At 38.1% G+C, this 14,494-nt stretch overlaps 1 protein-coding gene across 1 annotated transcript in view; it reads left to right on the top strand.

The window, feature by feature from the left end:
• Positions 1 to 14,494, top strand: part of LOC146583683 (protein kinase C-binding protein NELL1-like) — a 307,223-nt gene that overhangs the window by 30,680 nt on the left and 262,049 nt on the right. The window contains exon 3 of the mRNA XM_085275922.1: positions 14,168 to 14,318. Coding sequence (XP_085132048.1) covers positions 14,168 to 14,318 — 151 coding nt within the window. The remainder of the gene's footprint in view (positions 1 to 14,167; positions 14,319 to 14,494) is intronic.

The following is a 14,494-nucleotide window of genomic DNA, read 5'->3' as shown; positions in this document are numbered from 1 at the left end:
TTTTTTCATTTCTTTCGGCATTCTGCTTCAGATGAGAAACTATGCACTGAATTTGGTGCAGCTTTGCTTCAACTGTAAGCAAAGCAAAGTGCCATCGGTGCTTGCTGTTGAGGTACAGTTTTTTGTTTTAAACTTGAGTCTTTGACAGCTGTGTGTGTGTGTGTGTGTGTGTGTGTGTGTGTGCATGAGTGTGTGTTTCTTTTATTTCCATTTCTAGTCATGCCTCAGTCCTTTATCTTGACTTCGAGCCCAGCTCTTCTTCTGCAATCGGGTTTCTCTCTGCTTTTTACTCTCTACTGCAGACCTGCCTTGAGCAGCTGAAAACAGGCTAGCTCCTCAGGGACGGTCTGCTGTGTACTGGATGGATGACTGGCTGGCTAGCTTCATGTGTGGAAGTACAGACTGGAGAGCTTCAAGTGAGGAAATAAAGATGCATTCTTTCAGGATCAGAGAGAGTGGGAATAACCCCCTGTGAAAGTTTACAAGTGACACACACATTTTTGCTCACATATGTAAAGCTTCACAGTTGAGAGCATGTAAATGGCAGACTTGTTGTGTATGTCAGCTTTTTTTTTTATTACTATTTATTTTTTTCCAACATTTTTTAAGTAATTTGGTAGTTAACTTAACCCCCTTTAAACCTCCCCTTTCTGTTAATCTGATGGCATCTGAACATGTCAGACTGCACTTTTCAATAAATGCCAACATAGCATCCTCAACATATGCAAATTACTGTCAGTTTAGCACAAGTTGGAATGTGTGCATCACACTGACAGATATGCACGCACTAGATTACAATGTGAATGTCTGTCTTGCCTCTTGTGAGTTGCTCAGCTAGCTAAATGACACAGCAGTATAACAGAAAAAAAAACAGGGTTCCCAAATCTCATGCTTTTGGCTGCTTTCGGTCTTGCAGTCTGGTGCTTTGAGGAAGCCATCAGTTTTTTTTTTCTCCACATTTCAGCACTAAGAGTCATCCATAAAGGGTGCAAAGCATGCAGTCTTCAGTTGCCAGGGGTGCAAATAAACCGCTTTTAACTTTTTTCATGTGTGCTGGTTTCCTTCATTCACATTGCTCCATGAATTTATGTCTATTTAAGATTAGAATATCTGCAAACTACAACTTCAGAGTTATGTCTTTACCACATTGGAGGTGTGACAGGTCAGATTAACGAGATTCGCTAGTACAGGATCTGAAATTGGTTGGTTGCTTCCAGCCATTTTAGGAAGTTGCAGCTTTATAGCATGACTTGGGTTTCCCCCTGAATTTATTACATACCTGCAGGATCAGACAGCAGCAGAATTCATCCATCAAAGCGAGCAAGTTGAGTGCACAGTTGCACAACACCATAACGTAATTAATTAGTTATATAAATTATCCCTGACATGGAGATCAGAAGCTAACAAACAATGACATGGTGTAGTTCACTTCAGGAAGGTGAGCTGTCATACAGAACTGGGAGCTTATGAATTAAGGGGCATCCGCATTGAAAGCCTTTCACGCGTTGTGCATCATTTTGTTGTTTATGGTTGATTTCCAGTGGACAAATTCAATGTAACTTTATCTATATAGCACAAAATAACAACAATAGTTTCCTCAAAGTGATTTATATTGTGAGGTAAAGACCGTACAATAATAGACTGAAAACCCCAACAATGAGATGGCCCATTATGAGCAAGCACTTGGTGACAGTGGGAAGGAAAAAATAATTTTTAACAGGAAGAAACCTCCAGGAGAACCAGCCTCAGGGAGGAGCAGCCTTCCACAGACACACTGTGGAAGAGAGCCAGAGAGTAACAATTAATGAATAAATGCAAAGTGGTGTATGAAGACAAGGAGAGTGAAAAGAGGTGAGTGAAGAAAAAAATGCTTGGTGCATCATGGGAGGGTCACCTGATCCTACCCAAACCTTGCTTGCATCGATGCTGAGAATACTTTATGCTGCCAGTTGCTATTTTAATCTTTCTCACTTGAAGTCGCTGAACGGCACCAACACTGCATTCTCTTTGGTCACCATGTCACTGACATTTGCCTATAAGTTAGGCGATGATTAGGGAATATAGGACGTAGTTTCTCCAATTACAAATGCAACTATTAGTCACTAGCCACTAAGTGATAACATGCAAAGTATGCCATGGGATGTACTGTCAAATGTAATATATAATAATGTGTTAGTAAGTCATTCCCACATCCCACTGTCTCTCAGTTGCGGGAAGAACATTAGTTGACACTCAGCTGTGGAAAAACATTAATCCATGTAAAAACTTTAACGTAAAAGTGACCACCTTACAAAACAAATTTAAGTCAACTCAGTTACAAATCTCACAATTTCGTGTTACTGCTGTTAGCCAGTCAAACTGCTTGAAAGATAAAAGTCTGAAGCAGCAGAAGCAGATGTACAACTTTAAAATGTGTCAGGGTAAAAAATGCCAACAACAGAGCAAGAAAGATAAATGGCGTGCACACGATAAGTCTTCTGACAGGACTGATACTAGTTTGACTTGAGATAAATGATATGCATGCATATAGGCTTTGAATACTAATATGCAAAGCAGATGTGTTTAATTATTCAGTGTATAATTAATCTTGATACTCCATGAGCTTTGGTTTGGGGCTTTTTATTTCAGCACTCTGTATAATTTATTTGCTGTAAAGACACTAAAACAGGTGGCTAGCCAGTCAATTATGAGGATGAGTGAGTGAACTCACAGCCTACAAAGATCCATTCTATTGGCCCACCGCTGCCCTGAGTTCTGCTAATTGGACGTCACTATTGGCCCAAGACCACAGATTTGAAAACCTGGCCAAATCTGGCAGGCATCTCTAAGCCAAAATCATCTCACATTTGGTTCTCCAGTGCCAAAACGCAGCCAAATGTGCCATTACATCATAACTAATACTTAATAGCTTGTATTAAGAATTGAAATCAGGAGTTTTACGATAAAATCATCTGGCAGTGAGTCAAAGAGTTCAAGACAAGAATGAGAATGACACAGAATTTAAAAATTAAGGAAAGAATATAAGAAAAATAAAACAATTAAATGAAAAATAAAGTAAATTTTGTCATTTAACCATAGTTTATCAGTCGGGTAGAATAGGTGTGGAATTAATGTTTTAAAGATTTCAGCGTTTCGAGCTGTTCATAGGTCCAGCAGCATACTGTTCCAGCAGCTTCTAACATACATGCTAAAAAATGTGAATAGATACTATACTGAAGGAACAACATGCAATGCTTTTGAAAGAAATTTAAGAATGAATTTAAAAGAAAATTTGGAAAATTATGGGATTGCAGTGCAGGGGTGGACAGATGTCATGCTTCCTCGCCTTCTGGGCCTTCATAGACTTCTGAATCTGTCATAGCTTTATACTCTTTTTTTTTTTTTTTTTTTTTTTAATCATATAGCCTTTAAAGATTCAGGTCGTTTGACACAAAAGACGCCATTAGTTCATTTTTGTCGAATGTAGTTATTTCTTTCTAGGTAATCTTTTTATACTGTTTTTTTTTTTTTTTTTTTTTTTTTTTTTTTTTTCATTTGTTTCGATTGCCCATGCTAGGGAACCTCCCATTTGTTAATTCTGTTTTTCATACATTTTCAGTGTAATCCATAGCTGTCAAATGTTGTGGGTCTTGCAATATTTGCGATGTTATTAGGATTAACATGATCCAAACTGCTGAGTTGGAGAGTACTTTGCTGGATAACTGACACAAATTTGGGACACAAAACTGCATTTTGCCTTAAGAATGACTGATAGTGCTTTGATGGTCAGTGAAAAATATTTTTCACTTTTGCTTTTTTTAATGTTACTTACAAACATCACTCTATCCTTCGTGGGTTCAGTTAATTGGCTTTAACTCATGCCAGGAAACTTTGATGTGGTGTTCTTCTCTTATTATCTCTCTTGCACTTTTAATGTTGTTTCTTACTGTAACAGAGCTCTGAGCAGCTGTCAGTAATGGCAAATATGTTGTTAGGATTGCAAGCCTAAGACAGCCAAAGATGCTCTTTGATCTGATGCTTGAGTACAGATGGTTTGTTTGTATATCTGCATAAATAGATTTATCATTCACTTTGTCCAGATAAACATTAGTTATTATCCAGGACTAAAGCTTTGCGATGAGTTTTAGGCTAGTATGAAAAATTGCAATGGACTTATGTCTCAGTGATTACCCCCCCCCCCCCAAAAAAAAAAGACAGACTTTCGACTATATATCCTTGGGATCAGTGAAACTGTGGGGGCTAAATCAACAATAGTTTTTATTGTTTTTGCTCACACTTGTAGGCTTTCAAGAGCTTGTCGTCCTTGCTTAAGATGCGTGTAGCCAAAGAACAAGGGTCAGCCAAAGACCAAATTCTGGTCTTTTTCCACTCTATTCACGCAGTGCTTCTGTGCTTGAACCAAACCAGGAGTGAAAATTAAAAATTAATATAAAAGTGAGAGCCACATTTTCTTGCTGTTTGTGTTAGTGCAAAACTCTCTTTAGGAGTTAAAAAGCTACTGCTGGGAATCACTGAAGAGATGCAGTTTCAGTTTTGCACCTCTAAGATGAGGACACAGATATTTTTATGGCTGGTCTTATTGCATATGCAATTCTCACATTATTCTTGTTGACACAAAATTAACTCAGAATTCAGATTTTTATCTCAGAATTCTCACCCAGTTCTAGACTTTACCTCAGGTAAAGGTAAACCTCATTTTCACTTTCTTGTTGGAATTACATCTCTTAGAATTCTAACTGTCTCATCAGAAGACTAACTTTTGCCTCAGAATTCTATCTTTTCAGAATTGTCATGTTATTCTTGGAATATTGACACAAAAAATTATCTTTTTGTCTCAGAATTCTTACCCGGATCTCAGAATCCTTGGATTATTGGCACATAGAATTCTGACTTTTACCTCAAAATTCTGATTTTTATATCAGATTACTCACTTTGTCCTCAGAATTCTATTCTGGGCTTTTCCTCAGAATTTTCACTTCCTTCTCAGAATGCTGCCTCTTAGAATTCTGATTGTCTTATTAGAATACTAATTTTTGTCTGAAAATTCTCATGTTATATTTGGAGTAATAATACACAGAATTCTCCCTGTTATGTCAAGATTCATATTTTCATCTCAGAAATCTCACCTGGTTCTTAAAATTCTGGACGTTCTTCGAATGATCACTTTCTTGTCAGGATGTTCCCTCTTAGAATTCTGACTGTCTCATCAGATTGTTTAGTTTCATCTCAAAATTACATGCATTACTGGTAATTTGATAAAACAGAGCAAACTGGACATGAAGCAGCAGAGGAAGAGGCAAGAATCCCAATGCAAGATGCAAGTCAGATGTGTGTTGCATTTGTCATTATAGGGAGTAGGAGGGGGTTTTTTTTCTGTACAGTTAGCCAATTGTTTAGTGATGACGAATGAACCTTGCGGCTGGGTCCAAACTACACTGGGTTCTTTAAGGCTGTTTTCTTTTCAACATGTTTTAATGCTTTTTATCTTGTTCTATTTAATCTGAACAAGCCCATAAAAATAGTCAGTAGTCACTGTCAGCCTCTCTGGGTTTTTATTACCACTATTCATCTGCAGCACGTTTTAAAGGTCAATTTTAAACCTTAGGATGTAACTACATCCAAGTGGCTCAGCTTTTGGCAGCCACCAAATACTTGATCAGGTCAGAAAATAATCACTCTGAGGCTAACAAAGATTTGAATGGGTACATGAAGTGGAGAATCAGGAATTTTTCATAGCAATTAATCCAAACCATTGCAACAGTATATTAATAACTAACCTCATATTAGGGCTGCTCAATTAATCGAATTTTAATCACGATTACGATCTGGGCTTTCAACGATCATTAAAAATGACTGAGCCGATTATTAGCCCCTCCCTAATTTATCCGCGACACCTTAAAGGCCGGTCCGTGAAAATATTGTCGGGCATAAACCGGTCCGTGGCGCAAAAAAGGTTGGAGACCGCTGATTAAGAGGACCCGAGGGAAGCTCGGAAAGCTAAGCAGAAGTTATTGGAGAGTGACTGCTGTTGGTTGAAAAGAGAGTTTAAAAAAACAAACTTCAGTGGTGTTGCACACTATTTTATATTATTTTTTAAAGTCATTGTTAACCCTTTAAAGCCGGTCAGAGCAGCACGCTCCGTTTTGCGTAACTATTTTTAAATCCCTGTAGAACCTGAACCGTGTAAGCTAGCGCAATAATTTGTTTTGTATATGAAACCGGAGGAGTTGTACTTACATCTGATGCCATCAGCTCTCGGTCACGGTTTCGTTCCACATATAGCTTTGCAAAAATTGCATAAAAAGCGCTTGCAGGAACAAAAACATAATATTCCAGAAACACGCTTTGCCGTTCCTATCAGCTGTTCGTAACACTTCCCAAAGTGAAATGATGCACATGCTGTTTTCTTTGCAAATTTGCATCATAGGATTGTTTTTCGTTTTTCCTGCAGTATATAAAAATTGCTGTATCTCCAAAATAAAACTATGAAGACACTCAAAATAAATTTCCTGTGGTGGGAAACTATTTTTTGCAACTTTATTGTATTTAAAGTTTTGAGGGATAAGCCTCTTAAATTTCTCCAAGTAGAAATATATGTAAACAAAACAAAAGCGATTTTCAATTTTTTTTGTAGTTTATTGCACTTTTTTGCAATTTATGTAATTACTATGGACTTAATGCATACATATTATTAAAATATGGGCTATAACAGTTGTATTGATGTATAGCAACTTCAAATGCTCCCACAAATGGCACTACAGCATGTAAAAAAAAAAAATAATATAAGCTCTGGTGGACTTGGTTCTATAGTAGGTCTTAAAGGGTTAAATAAATATCGTCAAATAATCGTGATTATCATTTTTGCCATAATCGAGCAGCCCTACCTCATATTGTGGATGAATTACCCCTCTACAAACTTCTAACTCTGTTAAACTTCATAAACCCTGTTGTCATGGATGTCTGGATGCTAAACTGTATTGTTACACCTGATAGAGCAGCCACACTGATCATTTTATTCAAGATGAAAGAATTTAGACAGTTTTTAACTCTCTGTAATGCTGCAGTGTTTGTTTGACTTGACCTGAAGAGGAGTTTGGACGTGGAAACGGCTGACGACATCAGATCAGACATCAATCTGACATGGCATTGGGGGGGCAGTGCAGACGTTTATGTATGTGCAATGGCAACTTAATTAATACATGTATGGGTCAGGACCTCACTGTAAATAATCTCCCTCTACACATCAGGTAAACTATTACATGTAGATTTCAGGTTTTTAGGGTGGCATAGTTTGCAATCCAACCTCTGGATAAATCGTGTGCTCTGAGAATAACTGTTTCAGCCTACAAGGACACAGTCCTTGTCAAATTCTTTGATCGAGACGATATCAACTTCCTCTTACTTGCTCTAATTATCCACTGCCCTGTATCTGGAGAGAACTACAACCTGTGCTTATGAACCCTCGTTAGGGTCTGGTCCTTTTTAGACCTGCTAATTTTGTTGTAGAATGCTAGTCATTATTGACGTTAAGCCCAATCAACACCCATGCAGAGAAAATTTCCAAACAATAAATCAATCAAGTCTTGATAAAATTATTGAGAATCTAAGCTCTGCCACCTGCTGCTTGGATATCTTACCAACAGGTTTTCTTAAAAGGGTCCTCCCAGCCATCAGGGAGGATCTGATCCAAATAACGCATCCCTCCTATCAGGTGTTTTTCCCAAAGCCTTAAAACAGCAGTTATCAAACCAATATTAAAGAAGAAGAACCTAGACAGTACGCTAATGCAAAACTACAGACCAATTTCCAATCTCTCATTTATCTGTAAAATTATTGAAAAAGCTGTTTTCCAGCGGTTAAACAGCTTTCTCACAATGAACAACCGCTTTGATATTTATCAATCTGGTTTTTGTAGGCACCACGGCACCGAGACAGCCCTTGTCAAAGTGTTCAATGACATCCGTATAAATACTGACCGTGGTAAATCCACAGTATTGGTACTATTGGACCTTAGTGCGACGTTTGACACTGTTGATCGTGATATATTACTGGAACGTCGAGAGAACTGGGTCGGACTCTCTGGTACGGCACTCGATTGGTTCAAATCCTACCTTAAGAACAGGAACTTCTATGTGTCAATTAGCCAATTCTCATCACAAAATATAGAAATCACATGCGGGGTCCCCCAGGGCTCCATCCTAGGGCCCCTCTTATTTAGCATTAACATGCTCCCATTAAGCCAGATTATAACCACCAATAATACTAACTACCACAATTATGCAGATAATACTCAATTTTATATCTCAATGTCACCAGGTGATGTTGAACCTATCCAAACTCTTAATAAATGCATGGAGCAAATTAACAACTGGATGTCTCATAATTTTCTTCAACTGAACAAAAACAAAGCTAAAGTACTTATCTTTGGACCCAAAAAAGATCGACTAAATATCAGTAATCAGCTTAAACTGGTCCAACTAGAGACTGCTGACTGGGCCAGAAATCTAGGTGTAATAATGGATCCAGACTTGAACCTCCAGGGCCACATAAAAGTAATAACAAGGTCAGCCTTTTATCACCTGAGGAACATTTCTAGGATTAAAGGACTGACCTAGAAAATCTCGTCCGTGTATTTATCTGCAGTCGCCTTGATTACTGTAACAGTATCTTCACAGGTTTACCTAAAAAATCAATCAGACAACTGCAGCTGATCCAGAATGCTGCTGCTCGTGTTCTCACTAGAACCAAGAAAACAGAGCACATTACCCCAGTTCTAAAGTCATTACTGGTCAGGTCCTCCAGCTCTAGTTTACTGACTGTCCCTAGAACCAGAACTAAACATGGAGAAGCAGCTTTTAGTTTCTATGCTCCTCACATCTGGAACACACTATCGGGAGAATGCAAAGCTGCAGAGACACTGAAGTCTTTTAAGTCTAAAATTAAAACTTACTTATTTAGACTTGCTTATGAGTAACTGATCTTATTATGGATTTTTACTTGCTTGTTGATTATTGTTTTATTGTAAATGCTTTCTTGTAAATGTTTTTTTGTATTTTAACCTTTAAAGTGATGTATGTTCTTTTTTCTGTTTTAATTTTAATCATGTAAAGCACCTTGAATTGCCTTGTGCTGAAAGTGTGCTATACAAATAAAATTGCCTTGCCTTCATGATTTAGCTGTGTCTTTGTTTATTAATGAACACATTGTTAATAATTGACCTCCAGAACTTTCTATTTCTGCCTGCATATTTTTGTGATACTTATCCCCGTCAAGTATACTTGGATCCAACGGATTTTAAAAATGGTCCCTGATTGGAGTCAGCGCTAGCCACTTGGATAGAAGTTAATTCTCTTTTAAATTTAAGGTATTTTTCCCTCTAGATGTAACTGATAATGTATTTGTATGAGAACGCAATGTTTAGGAGGCAGCGCTAGCATGCTGACATGCAGATGCATATTCATGTTTCTCCCACTGAACAGCAAAGTGTGACTTTCTTGCTTGTTGCTGGCCTCTTGGACTCTGCTCTGATCTACTTTGTGCCTTTGGCAAAGAGTTGAACATAGTACAGTAACGTGCTTATCTGGCTGTGACATGGGTTTTCCATATCTGGCCAGCCAGGAATCTACATGGACATGACTGGCTGTGTCTTTGGTGTGTACAGTCTCTCTGGGCTGCACCTTAACTCCTGTTCCTCACTGACACTTAAAGAGGCCATCTGTAAGATTTAGCCAAGCTGGGGGAGAACCCGCCAGGCTCCTGATTAAAGCGATGAGCTGTAAAATTGAAAGGGAAGGGGGGTTGACAGCTGGCTCCTGCCTGCTACACTGAGCTTCATCTTGTCTGCTGGGAGACGAACCTTCCTGGCCTACCTGCTCCCCCTGTCACTGTAAATGGGTTTGTTTATGTCTACATTGTCAAGACTGCTATATGGTAGACTGCTAGAATTCCTCGCTTCAGTTCTGCTCCTTGCATACTATTGATCCATCATAATTAGTCGACTGTCGAGTCGTTATAACACTGACAGCTTTTATTGTTTGGATACTCTTTGTAATTGTGGTTTTCACTGTCATTTTAAGTGAGAGACGTTTGCTAAAATCTTTGGACTGTGTGTGTGGGAAGGGTACGTCAAACCTGTAAATGTGAAAGTTAGCATTTTGTGGTTCAGTCTTTACACAGGCGTCTCTACATGTAAGCAGCTGGGATTTAAAGCAAATTATAAAATTGTTATAATTCAATGTTTAATATGCATTTAAATGTTGAATATTTGCAAGCATAAACTATATTTAATTCATTTAAATGTTAAAAGCATTGTATTGCAGAAATGCTGAATGCAAATTATACCTTCTCAGCCTTTAAAGCGTCAGTGTGTCATGAAAATCTATTGAAACTGTAAACCAGGATTTGAAAGCAAATGTGGTGATGGCAGTTTTTAACTGCTGTCAACTGTGTGCTCAGTGGAAATGCATGAGGGAAGACTTGGTATGATAATGTGATGACTGAGATGGCAATTTGCAAAGCAGGCCTACTCATATGAGCAAAGCGTCACAAAATAGAAGTCAGAATATCTTTTCTTCCTGAATGACAAAATCTTCTCTACTGCTATCAGTCAACATTTGCATTAGATCATTAAACTTGTTTTCTAATGTAGCTGGCCTTTTCCCTTAAAAATAAATTCAGTCTACAAAAAACACAAAACAAAAAAGATGTTGAATGGTTGTCACACTCGAATCCCCTCATTTAATTTGAGAAAATTTCAAGAATCAAACTGATCTTTAGCTACAAACTAGCTAAGGTGAAAAAATGCTAAATACTTAATAATTAATAGTGTTTATATTCAGAGCAGTTTTCCTGCTACAGTGGAAGGAGCACGCTAAGTATACTGTCTCATAAATTATTTTATTAACATATTTTTAAAGTGCATAGAAATTTTATGTTGTGAAAAATCTTTTTAAATTTGAGAAAACCACAGCTTAGGTTATGTTTTTGTGAAAAGTAACTTGTGTGTAAAAAATCTGTGACGATCTTTCTTGACATGTCAAAATACAGTAATATTTGATTACGTAGCGTCCTAACTTTTAGGGAAAAGTTTAGCTAAAAAGCTAAAGGGAAGAAAGAGACCAGGCCTCCAACCTGACAGAAGAAAGTCGAAAGACTGTCAGGTAAGAAAGTAAGTAATGAAGACTGGAGATTAAGAGAACAAACTAAAAGAGTTGAAGCAAAATGTCATAACAACTTACATTTCATGATTTCATGATTATTGTAGCTGTAGCTACCGAATATGTGTTCCATGCCTGCTATATTAAAGCTAAAACTGTGCCTGCTGCTTAACATGCAAGCTGAAGCATGTCCACTGTTACTGCTTTGGAGAAAGTGTTCATCACTGAAGATAAACTACTGTTAACTCTCATTCTCATTTGCAGTCAAACTCATTTGCACAAGAAAAAGTGTCTGCTTTGGTTTGTTTGCTGTTTGTATTGAGTGGCACTCATTACGACAATTTGCTGGTATTGATCATAGCTATGAGGAGCGCGAACGTGACTTACTACAGCTGCTTTCTTTATGAGTTAGGATTTTACTTGTCTGTCATGTGAAGGAAAGAAAAACATGAAATCTAACGGTATCTTCACATCTTAAAAACAGTGCTGTATCTGCATAGATTTGAAGTGGTGATCTAATGACTGAATCTGTTCAGGGAGCCTGCATATCGAACCGGAGGGGTGCGGGTAGCTCTCTCTTAACAGGGCTGTGATGGTGAGGAGGCTAAGTGCGAGTTCAGGGAGGCCACTGTCACCCTGGGGAGGTTTAAAAGCCATGTGCTGAGACAACCATGCGCTCCTCCCCACTGGGCTGTCTGTCAGCTGACTACAACTGGGAATGTGGAACCATGGCAATCTCACATTCAGATTTATCACTGTGATTATCTTCTTTTTGGGTTTCTTACCTGTATTCAGATATACTAAGCAAAATATTACAGCCAGCCCTGCCTAATGTGGTGTTGGTCCTCGGTGTTATGTCCGTAAAAAGCATCAAAACACAGATATCTGATGCCAAAGTAAAGTAAAGCTGCTTTCGGCTGCTCCTTCATTCACGAGTCATGACATCACCATTCCACTACGCTCTGAAGCCGCACCAAAGACCAGTCAGGGAGTCCTTTGAGAAGTCCTTTAAGTTAAGGTAATATATGGGCTTGTTTTAGCTTGAGAGGTCAGTGAAGCTGGCCACTAAGGGATTTAGCTATTGTTTTGACTTGCAATGTTGGCCTTGAAATGATGAAAGGATACATTTTTTACTAACAGAATATTGAACCTGGAACATTGGAGCAGAGGAATATAATATGTGATACTTAATTCACAATTTTAATGCTCTGTTTTTAAACAACATAGCTTAACTATTTGACCACCAAGATAGATTTACATAGCTAGTAATTAACTTTAAGGAAGTGCATCCTAATGCCACACCAGGAGAGTTTCAAGCTGACTTTTAAGGGAGATAACAATGAAAAGCATGTGACTGAAATGTGAACATATCAGCAGGCACATTGAGAATATGCCTAGTATTAGTTCAGGGAGACCAGAAATTTAAGAAATTCTCAGAACCAACCCTTCTACACATCCCGATAGCAGATAGGACTAGGTGTTGAAGCTGTTTTAGTGTGCCTCAGATATTGTATTTCTACAAGCTGCTTTGCAACCCACCCCTTCTTGCTGTTGTTACTGTGTTGCTGCTGCTTCATGTTTTGTTCTAAAAAGAAAGGGGGTCTGTCATTTATCTTTGGTGGCACAAAGCTGTGCCACTAAAGGCAGGGCAGCTGTGGCTACAACTGTAGCTGCCTTCACCAGTGTATGAATGTGAGAGTGAATGAATAGTGGAATTGTAAAGCGCTTTGAGGGGTCCCGAAAAAGCGCTATATAAATGCAATCCATTATTATTATTATTAAAGGTGAATGACTGCAGACAGAATATGAATCTTCTTTTGACTATAGTGAACCTCATTAGACATATACATTTAGGTTTATTTCTATAAACAACAAATACAAAAACTACAAGCAAGGACAAAGCCAGATGCTGCACACTAAGATGTGAACACACAACAGCTTTCTTCAAATTTGACACTGTTTGCTTTTCCAGGTGGAATTCAGTGTCTAAAGTGTGAAGAGCAGTGTGCCTGACTCTGCCGAATAAAAATGATTTGGATCCTGGCAGTGTCCCATTTTGATGTTTTTGATTTTTATTACAGGTTCAGACTTGCTAATTCTACAATAAGCTATAGCTGCTAGTAGCTTAGTGTCTCTAAACCCAGTGTTGTTTAGAGTTCCAATAATTTTACATACAATAAAATGTACTGCTGCTTCAAACAGTATAAAGCTGCAAATAACTCAGTGTTTGAAATCTACCAACAATGTTAATGTGTTAATGATAAAACAGAGTTCAGTCCTTTTTGCAAATGCAGCATTTAAAATGTTGGTAGGTCAGTGACTATATCCCCACGCTAACAGTGCTAATATGTGAAATCCTTGATGTACGATAGCAATAAGAGTCTATTGAAGAGTTTAAGGCGTGCTGACATGTTCTTGACTTTTTTGTAACTGGTCATGTTTTTTCACTTAGGTTTTCTCCCCTTCGGTACAGCTGTTATTTAAGGATAAAATAGACTATGATTTAAACTTACATGAATAAGTTTAAATCACAATTACTATGAGACCGAGATTAGAAATTATTATAGTTATATTTATTCAAACTATGAACTTTTAGGGAAGAGCGCTACCCGAATGCAAGTGGATATGCCAAGGGAAAATCTTGATCTTTGCTGGTTCTCCTTTATCTTTCTGTCTTTAAGGGAACATAAAGTTCTTTTATATCACAGACGCACACACACATCTATGCAAAGTTTGCTGTCTAAGCATGCGTATGAAGCTGTGGATGAAGCCTGCTGGCATCAACAGATTATTATTTTTTTTTTTTTTTGCCAGACAGAACTGCCAAAGCAGTTTCAGAGATATTTCAAAGTGTAAAGGTGTTACTTTGTGTTTCACCATGTGTGATTAGCTCACTTAATATGTTGCTTGCGCTTTTGCCAAGTGTGCACGGAGGAGGCAGACGGCACATCGCATGTGAAAAGAGTTGACACAAGCTCATGATTTCTTTCCATTTCATTTTATTCCTTCAGATGTTGGGAGAGCAGTTCACGCCCCAGCACACATCACAGAAAAAGTGATACAGCTGTTCAGGAGTAAAAGTGAGTTTACCTTCTTGGCCTCCATCCAGCAGAAGTCCTCCACGTCAGGAGTCATATTCTCCATCCACGAGTCAGAACACAGGTAATCCAGCTGTAATCCTCTTCATTTTGGCCCATGGCTGCTTTTCTGTATAACTTTTCTTCCATGGAGTACAGAGCGTGCTCGTTTTAAATTAAACCTAGACTGGATTTATCATCTTACTCTTAGCTGTTTGCAGAAGGCTGTTGATGAGTAAATTAAAGAGCAGTGTACTATTA

Source organism: Mchenga conophoros, linkage group LG1 (genome assembly GCF_057382185.1).
Source record: "Mchenga conophoros isolate Kocher_MC1m ecotype Shallow Benthic linkage group LG1, M_conophoros_male_GT1.1, whole genome shotgun sequence".
NCBI lineage: Eukaryota > Metazoa > Chordata > Actinopteri > Cichliformes > Cichlidae > Mchenga > Mchenga conophoros.
This window is presented reverse-complemented; position numbering and strand designations above follow the sequence as displayed.